This window comes from Schistosoma mansoni, chromosome 1 (genome assembly GCF_000237925.1).
Source record: "Schistosoma mansoni strain Puerto Rico chromosome 1, complete genome".
NCBI classification, from domain to species: Eukaryota; Metazoa; Platyhelminthes; class Trematoda; order Strigeidida; family Schistosomatidae; genus Schistosoma; species Schistosoma mansoni.
In genome coordinates this window covers 57,812,412-57,827,354 of record NC_031495.1, presented here as the reverse complement: position 1 = coordinate 57,827,354, position 14,943 = coordinate 57,812,412, and the positions used below count along the sequence as shown (strand labels likewise).

Sequence of the window (14,943 nt, the reverse complement as noted above, 5' to 3'; positions counted from 1 at the left end):
TAGTCCTGTTTGGTGAAGACGCTGACAAAATGCAGAGTCTTCTGTTGGAACTCAGTAATAATGCCAGGATGTTTGGGATGCGTTTCTCCCCATCCAAATGTAAATCGTTACTCCAGGACTGGCCTGCGTCAACACCCGAACTAAGGATAGGGAGTGAAGTAGTCGAACGCGTCGACAACTTCACTTATCTTGGAAGTCTGATCAGCCCTAATGGGTTGGTGTCTGACGAAATCTCAGCACGGATTCAAAAGGCTCGTTTGGCTTTTGCCAACTTACGTCACCTATGGCGAAGACGAGATATCCGTCTATCAATTAAGGGACGAGTATACTGCGCAGCAGTTCTCTCTGTTCTACTTTACGGCTGCGAAACATGGCCATTAAAAGTAGAAGATATTCGTAAGTTACTAGTATTTGACCACAGATGCCTTAGAAATATTGCTCGCATCTGCTGGAATAACCGGGTAAGTAATAGTGAGGTTAGACGCAGGGTATTAGGGAATGATGGTAAATCAGTTGATGAGGTGATGAATCTTCATCGACTGAGATGGTTAAGCCACGTGTTACGTATGCCTGAACACCGATTACCACGACGCTCTATGATGACTAGTATTGGGGATGGTTGGAAGAGAGTTGGGGGCGACCAAACCAAAACATGACATCAGTGCTTGAAGTCACTAACTTCTCGTCTGAGCCATGTTGGCAGATGCAGACTACTTGGTTGGGGTCCGCGTGACTATCGTAACTAATGGTTGGAGACTCTAGGTGACATGGCTCAGAATCGATCACAATGGCGTAGGTGTATACACTCTTTATCTTCCCTTAAACCTAGAGATTAAAATTGCTTCATAACTTTCTTCCTTCCTATACCATATCCTTATATATAACCTATAATTTATATACTACCACCACCACTAAATTAACTACTATGAATCCGGTGTTGATCTTGTTGTGCTAACGAGGTATGGCAACTTGGACCGATGCATATATGTGCCTGGTCCTACGTTGTAGCTGACTGACTACGACGTAGGACAAGGCACATATATCCATCGATCAAACTTGCCATACCTCATTAGCAAAACAACATCAACACCAAATTCATAGAAGTAGTTACTTCAATGGTGGTAATAGGTATGTAAAAAATTCCATATAACGATATGATACAGAGAGAAAGAATTAGTTTGTAGAAAGAAAGGTATAAAGCAATTTTAATCTCACACTTTAAGGGAAGACAGAGAGTGTATACACCTACACCTTTGTGATCGATCCTGAACCATGTCACCCAGAGTCTACAACCATTAGTTACAATAGTCACACGGATCCCAACCAAGTAGTCTGCATCTACCAATAAGCTCTCACTCGACTGGTAATGTTCAAATAAAGAACTTTCACAAGGTTTATGTACTTCTGAGGTATACCATTCAATGACAGACACTGCCACAGAACCTCTCGGTCTACAGAGTCGAATGCTGCTAATACCTCTAACAGTACGACAAATGAAAAAAAACAAATGGGTGTACATGGAATAATAATTGGAGAAACAGTTCAGTTAAGAAAAATACAACCAGAAAAGTATTTTTTCAGTTAACGAAGTCCCTTTCGCTTTTATGAAAAGAGTAGAGGAATTTTACAGCAGAACGGCCACTGGTCTTTATTCGGACTCATCTCTGATAGCACATTAAGCCGCTGGGTCGCACTATCTAAAGGACCCCAACTAGGAAGTTGTGAAGAATCAATAAATGCTAGTTGTATACAGCTTTTTTATACTACAACATAATGTCAAAAAATGACCACCTCTCCACTTTTTCAAACCAATCGCATCAACGACAAATAATTCATGACGTGGACTTTACAAGGACAACATTAGTAGTACATATCCAAGACACTGAATTTGGCGTTTCAAGAATCAGTTGAATAATCGTCGCCATGTCCGAACACACTGCAGAACCTCGGCATTACTAGCATAGTGTTGTCATCGAATGACAGCAATCCTTAGGAGAAAACGATGCTCAAACACAGAGTCGCTTAACATCCTTAACTAGAAAGGGTCACACCATCGCGACTTGGTCGGTATATATATATATATATATATATATATATATATATATATATATATACCAAGCTAGGCAGGTAGGTTGGAGAGTGTTAATACCAAAACCAACATCTTAAGGTCCGAAGGCTAAGTCGTGATACCTCCGGAATTTCTCACAAAAAGGCCGTACTTGATTGGCTTTAAATAATCATCTTACGTATGTTTATCCACCACCTAGTTCGATAGGTGATAATGAGTAGTGTAGAAGTTGGTTGTAAAAACGAAACGTGATATCAGTCCATCAAATCCACTGGCTGTTGGTCTGAGCCGTATAGGTAGGTGCAAACTACCTACCCAGTTAGAGTCTACGCGATTAATGTAGTCAATGGTTAGAGACTGGGTAACATGGTTCAAAACCGTTCACAATGGAGCAGATGTATGTGCTCTTTATCTTCCCTTAGATATTAAGTTTTTACATCACTCTATAAAACATTTGCTTTAATTCCACTAATCCAAATTTTTTATCGAATGCCATCTTCTCTGTGTCCAATTCTTTTCTATAAACGCTAATACCGTCAATACTTCTACTACTCTAGGGTTTGTCTAAACAATTTGTTTTATTTTAATGCAGCATGTCAACTTGAAATGATCTACACACGCACCAGATCTTATGTTGTGTACGACTAACTGATGCACTATGATGAAAAACTAATTGAAAATAATTCTTTTTCCACCTTTCACCATTTTTCTTGAAACACCACTCATACTGTTTTCATGGACTAGTAATTTAAACAATAAAACAGTTCATTTAAAAAGATAAGCAACCTTAAGTAATCAATATCAAGAAAAGTTTAAAAAAGGATAAGTTGGGTTTCAAACATGATGCTATTTGGTTTGAAAGTGTATGAAATCGGATGGTTAAATTACACAGTACCTCTAAATTCAAAATAAAATACCAACTATCATTGGTCTGATAGACAACTTTGCAGAAGAAACTTTATAACGTGTCTGAAATGCTTAGAATCGATGAGAAAAACTACCGCATAGAATACTTTTGCTGTAGTAAATTGTATTCAAAGTGTAGATCAATGAGGATTGACTCCTTTTTAGCTTCTTCAAAGTGAACCCCATAAGTAAACTACATAATTTATGATCCATACCCTTGTAAAATATACATAAAATTTAGAAGTACGATATCCAGGTCGTTGTATTATCACACTATTTCCTTTGAACATTAACGAGTGTTTATAAAAAGAATTTGAAATTGTTTATGGCAGAATACAGAACCCAGGAAAAAAACTGACCCGTACACTATACATCAAAATTTCTTGATTTCAAAAGGAGAAAAAGTCAATCGTGAACAAAGAAATACTTCTAAACCATGTAGAAAGAAAAATACATTTTGCACATATTCATGTTTCATATTTTTAGCGGAAAAATTTTCCATTTAATCTACATGATAATTGGTTTAGTAAGACACAAAATGTCAAGGTCGTTTCTGATTTCGCTCAAGGTCAACAGTAAACTGTGTTGTTTTACCGTTCCAACAACGGTAGTGATACTAATACTACCAATGATAATAACACAATTTTCGGAGGTTAAAGGGTGTAACACCGCATTTATGATGAACACCGATTTTGAAAGAAATCAGGTGCTCTGAAAACACAAGAAATAGCACATTTCAAACAAAAGATCTAATAATAATGAAGTCTAATAAAATTAAAATCTTTATGATCACTAACTTGGTGGGACTTTGACAACAGTTGCTGGATGCCAACTGTAAAAACGATTACAACTTGGTGACTGAACAAAAACCGCAGCATCACTTAAACATTCAAGGTAAACTTCACTACCGATATGATGTAATCGTATTCCACGACCTAAAAACAAAAATACCTAATGAATTGAATTACAGTCAAAATAATTCATTCATAAATTAAATAAGACGCAGAAATTAGAGAATACAATTATTAAGGTTACACATGTTTTTTGTTCTGAACTATTCATACAAATATGAACACTCTATTCGCAGAACTATTCAACTAATAAACTAAAAAAACAATATTAGGTTTATTTTGTTACATCTAGCCTCCTTTCCTCTCTACATACACCCAAATTGATTGACAGATGAATGCCTACAGTAATCAATTGTTGCTTGAAGCAAAACAATGAATTCAGATAAGTAGATAGATAAAAAGGAACGATGTACGACACAACTACGTGAACACTTCAATCTAATACACTGGCATCAAACAAAAGGGATAGCCGAAATAGCGATAAAAAACAATAATGAAATTCATGATATTAATGAACTGAAAAAACAATCAAATAAGGAAGGAGAAAAGATAAACAAAGCCAAAGAAGCATCTCAACAAATCAATGAAAAACTAAAGAGTTCATGGAGTGTATGCTGATTTTCACTTATAGGCACTGAACACCAATTGTTCCAACCTACATAAGCTACTATATATATATATATATTCATTGAATGAATATCATTTGTGACTTGATCGATTCTAAGGTTGATTACCTAACTAGGGATACCACTATGAGGTAAAGGGTTGCAAATTATATACAACAACAATATATTGACAAAACCGGCTAAATTTATGAATAGATTCATAAGGCTATTTACTGACTCATTAATTTAACCCAACACAAGAGTCTAACACTATTATTACTACTACCATTACCAAAAATAAGGATACATTTTGATGACCCTAAAAGAAATTCCAAAAATTTATTACAAGGAGTGTAATTCAACTCAAAATCATCTAGGTAAGCCTTGCTAACAACTACTGATTATATGCACAAAACCCAAGTCCACAGTTTTCTGTCGACTACCTCTGATCACCTAACATTATTAGATTATTTGTAATATATGGCACTTGATAAATATGTAACCCTTGTTAATGTTATATCATCTGTTGGATTAGATAAGAAGGTCGATGAGTTCAAAGTATACAATGTGTAAACATAATTAGGAAAGGGAAAGATGAGATTCGAACCCTTTATAAATCAATATACCATATAATCTTAGAATACATATGAATTTATTTATTTCTAACATATAATAAAAACGTTATCTTATTTTTTTTAAGATAACACCTACCAATATGTCTTCTAGTCATCTCAACTTGCAAAGGTCGGTTAACGTGACTTAAGCTGCCTAAACTGAATCGATCGGAACGATAGCATGGCTCAGTAAAGCCATCAATTGTTAACGTTGGGCGACCAGCGTGAAATGCATCACCAACACGAGTATTTAATTCATAATAAAAGACACTACACCAATACTGTACATCGGAGAAAGTGAGATCTAATATAGGTGTATTTGAATCCAATAGATTATCAAATTCTTCTGAAGAACGAAGACGATTAAGACTTTGTTCATCGTTTGAACTAATTTGTTCAATAAAGTGTTTTTCTATTTAAATAAATAAAGAATACATATATACATATATCTGAATTACAAATAACACTCAAGAAAGAAGAAAAATAGGCATTTTCAAAATATTTTCATAATTAATTAGTTGACTTTGAAATGTTCCAATCAAATGAATTTACAATTTCATCAAATATTGCTATATGGTAGGTACATAGGTAATCTAGTGTTTATCTCACTTGTGGCGCTTAAGAAAACCACGTTTTATAATATTCGGATTTGTTTTGGTGAACAATTCTTCATTTACAATAGAGAAACGTAAATTGTGCTTTTATTCTACATAATTATAAGGTTTAGTAAGGATATCCAACTTCTCCCAACAACGACAAAAAACGATTATATGAATCAAGTATACACTAGAATGAAGTTACAATCCAAACAGACGCTGATTTTTATGAGTTATACCTATGCACATATAGATCATTGACATTGAATAGCAGTTTAACTAATCTTAAAATAACAGAACGTTAAGTATAATATTGATAAGACAGCTGTTTACTAGAATAAACCCAAAGTAGATCATGATCTATACATCACTATCCTGACACAATCTCCTGTTGTCAATTGTAAAGCACTGATTGTGATCTATTTACCAAACGAAAGTCCATCTGCTCGACCTCTAGTTATAGTCTGCTTAAACCTGCTACCTACTACTACTATTACTGAAGAGAACAGAAAGGAGTCGGAATAAAGACAGAATTGGAAGAATCATGAAGGATGTAAAGGACAACTGATAGAAAATGTGCAAATGAAGTATTTAATGTATGGTTTTCATATTTTACGAAGACACTCAATAATTTTACATTAAACAATAAATTGGTTTTCCCCACTAAGTTTTTGTTCACTTCACTACCACTACTACCTGGAAATTGTTTCAGAACAACAAATAACACAAATTAAATTCCATAATCTCTGTTAATATTAGAATTCCCCTTAGATTAGATTTCGATTATAATATTGAGTGTAAACAGTAATAAATAAACTACTAATCAATTCCCTTACTCTATTCTCTGAACAGTACCTCTCACTTATAATACCACATTTAGCTAACCAACTGTAATGTTCTTATAACAAAAATCACGAAAGCTAAGTAATAATGATAATATTAATAATGAACATACCAGAACTAGAGGTTTTTTGACTAATTAATTTACTTTGATCATCTAATGATGATAAATGTATATTATGATTTGGTATTGTTAATGAATTTCTACGTGATTTATTATTCATCATTCCTAAAGTATTATTATTAAGTGGTATGGTAGTAGTACGTTCAATTAGTGAGAAAGGACCATTCATTGTCTTGTCCGCAGATGCTTTCGCTAAGGCAGCTGCAATTAAAGCGGCTTGATTTATGACTGATGTCGGTGTTGTTGTTGTTACTGTTGTTGTCAGTGATAATGAAACTATGGTGGGTTGATTCAATGTTGGTGATGTATTTGTATAGTGTTTAATATCTGATTCATAATAATTATTATTAATAACGATAGCAGTAGTTGTTGTTGTAGTAGTAGAAGTAGTAGTAACCGCAGTAGTATTAGTAGTGGAAGTGACATTACTAGTGCTGCTATTTTTATCTGCATCATAACGGTCAGTGAAAATTGAACCTAAATATTAAAATAAATGGAATATATTTGATAATATCCCTTGTTATTATAATATTTAGTGTTAACTTTAAATCGAACAGGAAAAGTGTTAGTCTAACATAAAATTCATTTATAACAGAGACAGATTTTGTTTTTTTTCCCATAACTCTATCTATCCACTTTACAATTATAATTCTTACAGACTATCATGCAAACTAAGCATTGTGATCTATGCACGCATTTCAAACTTATAGTGAAACCTTACACAATACTGAAAACTTAGATTTGGTGAGGTAATTGAAAAACGCAGTTAGTCAGCTACGACGTAGGACAAGGCACATATATCCATCGATCAAACTTGCCATACCTCATTAGCAAAACAACATCAACACCAAATTCATAGAAGTAGTTACTTCAATGGTGGTAATAGGTATGTAAAAAATTCCATATAACGATATGATACAGAGAGAAAGAATTAGTTTGTAGAAAGAAAGGTATAAAGCAATTTTAATCTCACACTTTAAGGGAAGACAGAGAGTGTATACACCTACACCTTTGTGATCGATTCTGAACCATGTCACCCAGAGTCTACAACCATTAGTTACAATAGTCACACGGATCCCAACCAAGTAGTCTGCATCTACCAACATGGCTCAACTCCAAAAGTAGTGACTTCGGAGACTGATATCACGTTTTGGTTTGGTCACCCCTAACTTCCTTCTATCCGTCTCCAACATCAGTCAGCCTTGAGTGTCGTGGTAATCGGTTGTTGGGTATGCGTAATACATGGCCCAACCACCTCAGTTGATCAAGATTCACAACCTCATCAACTGAAAACACACCAATCTTGGTTTGAAACGAGGATTTTTACAATGGATAGAGAGGAAAATGGGAGTAAAATAGTGCAGAACCAAATTAGGACCAATTGTCGACGCGAAAACAGTTTATTGTTATATACTAACATAATGGGAAATGAGAGAAATAAACAATTGTTTGACATTTTAATAGGAGAGACGAAATAACTACAGGCGAAAGGAAGGACAGTAGCTTAATCTTCGCAAGGTTCGACTTTCACCCACTAAGTCTCAGATTTGAACTCCGTCCTACCTACTTTGATTTGGGCAACCGTGTAGTATTATTACACCTCACAATTTGTGTGTTATTCATAATCAAGTACCCAATAAATAAGATAAATGACGATTACTTTTTACTAAAAATGAAAGAGAATGAGAAAAACAAGTTATAGTTTAAAAATAACAAGATTTATTATTTACAGTAATATAATGTGAAGAAAACCTGGAACTAAAAAGAAGTGTTATCCAACACCAAAGTCGGCATTTTAAATATGAATGTCAAGACAGTTCTATATTACGGAGTTGAAACTTGGAGAACTAGTACAATCACCACAAAAACAGCACATGTATTTATAAACAACTGTCTACACAAGATACCGCAGGTCTGTGGGCCAGATACCCAACAGCAATAACCTACTGTGACAGAAAAAACAAGCTTCCAGCTGAAGAACAAATTAGGAAAAGACGTTGGAGTTGGATAGGACATATATTGAAAAAATCACCGAACTACATCACAAACCGAATCCTAACTTGGAATTCTCAAGGAATAAGGGAAAGGGGCAGACCAAAGAATACATTGCGTCGGGAATTCGAGGCAGACATCAAAAGAATGAATAGCGCTTGGCAACAAGTGGAACACAGAGCCCAGGACAAAGTTAGTTGGGGATTCGTGGACGTATACAAAGTAATCAGTGTACAGTTTGTTGTCTTTTAATCTCAACCGCAACTAATTACAATTCATTCTACTTGGTGAAGTATTATTGATAAGGATATAAGTACCAATTATTAGCAATTAATTGACGCCCTTTATTATCATAATGGTAATCACTGTTGAATAGATATGTAGACATCAATACATCATATAAATTGATTTTTTTTCAGTAAGAAAATAAGAATATACTCGTTATGGTAAATAAGTTGTGAATCTTCGTCAACTGACATGGTTAAGCCACGTGTTACGTATGCCTGAACATCAATTACCACGACACTCAAGGCTGACTGATGTTGGAGACGGATAGAAGGAAGTTAGGGGTGACCAAACCAAAACGTGATATCAGTCTCCGAAGTCACTACTTTTGGAGTTGAGCCATGTTGGTAGATGCAGACTACTTGGTTGGGATCCGTGTGACTATTGTAACTAATGGTTGTAGACTCTGGGTGACATGGTTCAGAATCGATCACAAAGGTGTAGGTGTATACACTCTCTGTCTTCCCTTAAACTATGAGATTAAAATTTCTTCATACCTTTCATTCTTCTTGTACTACATCCTTATATACAATCTTTTTTTTATATCATACCACCATTAAATTAACTACTATGAATTTGGTGTTGATCTTGTTATGCTAACGCGGTATGGCAACTTGGACCGATGCATATGTATGACTGGTCCGACGTTATAGCTGACTGACTGACTTAAATAAGTTGACTTCAGATGATACACAAATCATTTGTCCACACAATTTTTCAAGTCATATTCGAGATTATTTTTCATAATTTAATAAAAACAGAACAACACACCAATTACGATCTTTTCTCTCAAGAAAAAAGAAGCAAATTCTAAACACTTAGTTCCAAACGCTTACTTTTAATACTACTTGCAGGAAACAATCAGACATTCCAAGATATCAATGCTTACACCTACTATATAAGGTTTGTTCATTAATAACGCGGAAAAAACGAGCTATTTGTATAGAGTTGTTCTAGATCCCTATCTTTACCAGGACCTATCACATTTTGTTTTAATGTTTATAAAAATGCTTCTGTAATACCACTATTATGAGTTTTTTTTAGAGTTTACTGATTATTATCAATGTTATCATGACCCCTATTATCTACATTGAAGTTAATGGCGTTTATATTTATACTGCCTATTCTAAAGATTTAGATCATTTGTACAAACACTTTACAAGTACTAAGAAATAATCATATAAATGTCAACTTTGAAATAAAGATACAAAATCTTTAAAAGCATAATATACACCGAGTTTTAACTGACAAGTCAAATGATGTAAATAATTTATCAAGTATAATTCTAGAATAGTTGGCTTGGGTCACAATTAAATCGTATGACAGTCTAATAATCTTACCCGGATCGTCAAACTAAAGCAGATGAAATCGGATTCTAAGTTGTAACTCAGAAGTTGGAAGTTGAGTATAGAAACTTACATTATAAATTTGAAATATACCAACCCTATAAACAAAATGTAGTAGCGAAATGTGGTTCAGTGTTTGGATACGTTCGTTTTACAAGTATTAAAACTATATCCTCAAGTCAGTTAAAAGTAAGAGCTTAATATTTAATTCGAAAAAAATATCTAAATGAACAATTATTTTTACAATACCTTCTTTATTATTAAATATTAACATAAACAATGGTTTTGCGAGAGAGTAACCCACACAAACAAATGTTTATGTGGACGTTATATGTTTAAGACTCAACTTCTAACCAATATTCCACAGGTCTGAACTCCTGCATATTTACCTCCATCGATTAATCAGTTGGATAGTATCAGTAATCCTAACAACTAAAATCTGGTTATGCCAGGAAAGCCTCAAATTATCTAACTATTTTTCGGTTTAAATAAATGATAGTTCTGACATGCAAATGAGTCTGCAGTAACTTTTTTTTAACTTATAGTTCTCCCCTGATCTTTCCAGGTATTTGATTGGTATTTTTACTGTAAGTTTGACGGCCAAATGTGTTGCTATATAAACAAAGTTGTCCTATAAAGATTCTGACTTCTTTAAATACAAAATTTCTTCCTGAGTTCTTGAATTCTTTTTCCCTACAATCAAGGTGGGATTGTTATTGAAATACTACTTATTAGTCGTCCATTCTACTAGGTTTAAATATATTTTGTTTGTATCAGAAAAATCTAACTGTTCGTTATTCGAAATTATCGTAAGCTATACCGAAATATAACAGATTCAAAGTTCAACTATAAGAGTCTCTATACCTGGTAAACGAGTTACGGTATTTATATACCATTAATTGCATAAAACTTAATTTGAAGTGGATTTAAAACGTGAAACAATACCTGATTTTTGTTGACAGCGATTTAAATACACACAAATGTAGTGACTGAACCTATATATATATATATATATATATATATATATATATATATACCTGTATCCCAGAGTCGATGTGCACTGCGTGACTCGAAGCCAGTCGATGTCCACTGCGTGACTCGAAGCCAGTACCTTTCGCTTCAAACGCCATTGTGTTATCCACTTTGGTACTGAGTCCTGATAGCCACTAGCTTGTGCAATGGGGTGAAGTTTAAATTCATTTTGTCTTGTTTGTTTGAATCTTCCAACTGATGTTTAGGACTGCAATTGATCAGTCTTTTATTGGGATAAATGCATATTGTATGGATTACCTCGATATTGCTATCAGGACTCAGTAGCTAAGTGGATAACACAATGGCGTTTGAAGCGAACGGTACAGAGTTCGAGTTCCGGAGTGAACATCAACTCTGGGATGCAAGTACACCCGGCTAACGAGTCACGAGTAGGACGAAATGCGTTCTGGATTCCACTGATAGCTACCATCCATCTTTGTTTATAATGCTTGTGACTTAAGGCAATATCGAGGCAATCCGCATAGGATGCACACATGCCAATATGAGACTGGTCAACTGTAGTCCTAAACATCAATGGGAAGATTCAAACACACAATACAAAATGAATTATCATACAGAAACTTCATGTCAAGAAAAATAACCTGGTCAACTTGTTTGTTGAAAAATTGAAAGTTTCTAACAGTTTATACAACTCTGCATAAGTACAACTACAATGTTGCATAGATGTTCAAAACAGTTAAATGTCAATTTAATAAAAATAGAAAAAAAAGCCTTTTTAGGAATGCAAAGAAAGCCCAGAATAACAGTAAACGAAATAACAAGAAATATGTAAATGTATCCGTAGAACAAAAGTAATAAGATGAAATTTTCCTTTTGGTGTCAACAAACATTCACAACTCCCTCCGATAACAACTACTATCTATGCTGAAGTTAATACAAAACTGTAAGTACAGACATACTGTATGCATAATCTATTCTATAATCAAAGAAAAATGTACATTCTATGGAAATTTAGCAGAAAAAAATGACAAAATGATAAATCCACAGAATCATACTAATAATATTATTCCATTCAGTGGTTCAGGTCATTCAAATCATCCCGTAACTTTTAGATTTTGCATTACTAAGGAAAAATTGAAATTTTTTTACACAAAGTACAGAATAGTGTTTTATACCGATTCAACACAAGATATATATATATATATATATATATACAGAGAGAGAGAATACATTGGAAAATAATTTTTGTCCGGAAACTACAAGCAACCATTTGTTAGTATTCAACAACAACAACAACAGTGAAAAATAGTTTATTGGAACAGTTAGTTTTCATGATAACCGACGACAGTGTCCCCGTTGCCGCCACCCTCCACCATAACTACTACTAAATGTTTGTAGTTAATGAGCTCCCCTTGTTAAAATAAATCCTATTTATAAGGAAATTTATTTTCATTTTCTATTGGTAAGTATGACATTTAGCAACAATCATACCATATTACTACTAATAAAAATAGCGCGTAATTCGACTGGTTAGTAGCTGTGGCTAAGTACTTTTTGCGTCAATACATTCCTTGATCGTGTTTTCCTGTGATAAACAAAATCCACCCTATTTAACTGTTGATATTAATGTGTACAAGAATGATTTGATTTTTCTCGTTTAGCTAGTGTGAAAAGGTTACATCCTCCTCCTATTCGCTTTCATTATTATTACTTACTGATTAGTTTTTTTTTTGAAACACATAAATTACTCTTATAAAGGAGTCTTTTCAAAACACTTCCCTTGAATACAACATTATTTCACGTTGAAATCAGTCACATAGATTATTTGTGTTTATCGGTTAACTGAACCAATCGATATATGATGGATGGTATAACATTATTAAAATGTTTCAATTTTTACTATAATATGCAAACTTTAAATTAATAAATCCTTTTTGCCTTTTATACATTTCGATAGTGTAATAGAAAGATCAAAAAAATGTGATCGATTTGTGTAAAATACATTTCAAACAATCTAGTTATGCAGATACCTGTCAATGCATTCTTATAAACATATGAGGACTTATGACCTTTTATTGAATTGACCCTCACTAGCTTTTGTGTGTAAATGACTTGACAAGTATATGTGCGATCAAATTGTTTGAAATCTATCGCATTAATATATCAAATCTTTTAGATCTACTCTATTCTTTCACTACAATAGTAAACATCCAGTTTTGAATATATAAAGGCAGATCGAAAGAAATATATAACTGATCACTTCCATATAAAACTTGTTGTAAAGATTCAATTAGTATTGTTTGTTTGAATCTTCCCATTGATGTTTAGGACTGCGACTGGTCAGTCTCTAATTGGTATATATGCACACTTCACGTATTGCCTCGATATTGCCTTAAGTCACAAGCATTGTAAGCAAAGATGGATAGTGGCTAGCAGTGGAATCCAGAAGGGTACTGGGTTCGAATCACGCTGACAGATTTCTGCATCAGTTCAAGTTACAACACTCCATTAGCACAGAGACATGAAATTATGAGGGCTATTTTCAAAAACGTAAGAGCAGTAACAGCATCAGTATTAGTATGAGAAATTTAAGAGACGCTGTCATTTGAGAAGAAAGGATGGATTCCAAGAATAAAAAGTAATTTTAAAATTCAAGACAGAATGGAAATCCACCTGCTCAATTATGAACGATTTAGAGCCATATCAATCAAACTCTCCAACCATTGGTTACAATAATCGCGCCGACCACAACTGGGTAGTCTGCACCCATTTACATGGGTTAGTCAAATAGTCAGTGTCTTCGGGAACTGATGCCACATTTTGAATTGGTCAAAAATAGCTTTTTTCCAACCTATACTCACACCAGTCTTTATAAAGAGTCGATGGGAATATGTAATACATATTCTAACCATCTCAGTCGATAAGGTTTCACTACTTTACTAACCAATTTGCAATCCTTACCTAAAACACTACCTGATGTCTAAATTGCTAACTCAATGGTCGAAAAATACAGTTCCCCACACGCTCTGACTCAACCATAATTGTACGATAAGAAATCCTATACAAGGTTAAAATGCTTCTTTGGTACACTTTTCAATCCCGTGAAACCTATCGATCTACGAAATCGAACGCTCCCTTAATGTCAAGAAATACAACTACGATTGTATTTCCTTTACATCACCTCTCAAAGAAATTCAATTCACTTGATTTAGATGTTAAGGCCATTTCGTGGAAACGAGAAGATAAAAGCGAGTGACACATAATTAAACTTGATTGTAAGACTAAGAGTTCGACCTGGAAAATTCCGATCCTAAATAAAAGGTCCATATGCACCCAAGTAGCCGGGAAGTACGAATGGAGTTACTGTTGTTACTGGTAACCATTAGAATGCATCATATAGTGTTGCACCAGATAAAGTCTTCAAGTCAAAAGCTCACAGTGTCATAATTGACAAGTTAATTATCAAAATTTGCAATGCCTAAATCTAAGAAATTATACAAATACGAAAAAACATAACCGATTACCCCAAATGCCCTGGTACGGCCGAGAGTGGGGAGAGTCCGCTCTCCCTCTCGAAATGCTCTCACATGGCCACGCGTATACAGCCTCTGCCAGGGAAGTCTTACTCACTGCTTCCTCGTGACGGTGGTGTTGTTTACGAAATTGTAAGGACGAAAAGCGGATGTCCCGAGCTTTAAGCGGGCCGGTGGACACAGTGAGTCC

At 34.3% G+C, this 14,943-nt stretch overlaps 1 protein-coding gene across 1 annotated transcript in view; it reads right to left on the bottom strand.

Annotated features, from left to right (window-relative positions):
* The window catches only part of Smp_157540 (putative smad), a 33,195-nt gene that overhangs the window by 5,577 nt on the left and 12,675 nt on the right, over positions 1 to 14,943 (bottom strand). Inside the window, exons 3-5 of the mRNA XM_018794996.1 lie at positions 6,596 to 7,081; positions 5,142 to 5,456; positions 3,772 to 3,909 (exon numbers count right to left, since the gene is read on the bottom strand). Of these exons, the coding sequence (XP_018649353.1) occupies positions 3,772 to 3,909; positions 5,142 to 5,456; positions 6,596 to 7,081 (939 nt within the window). The remainder of the gene's footprint in view (positions 1 to 3,771; positions 3,910 to 5,141; positions 5,457 to 6,595; positions 7,082 to 14,943) is intronic.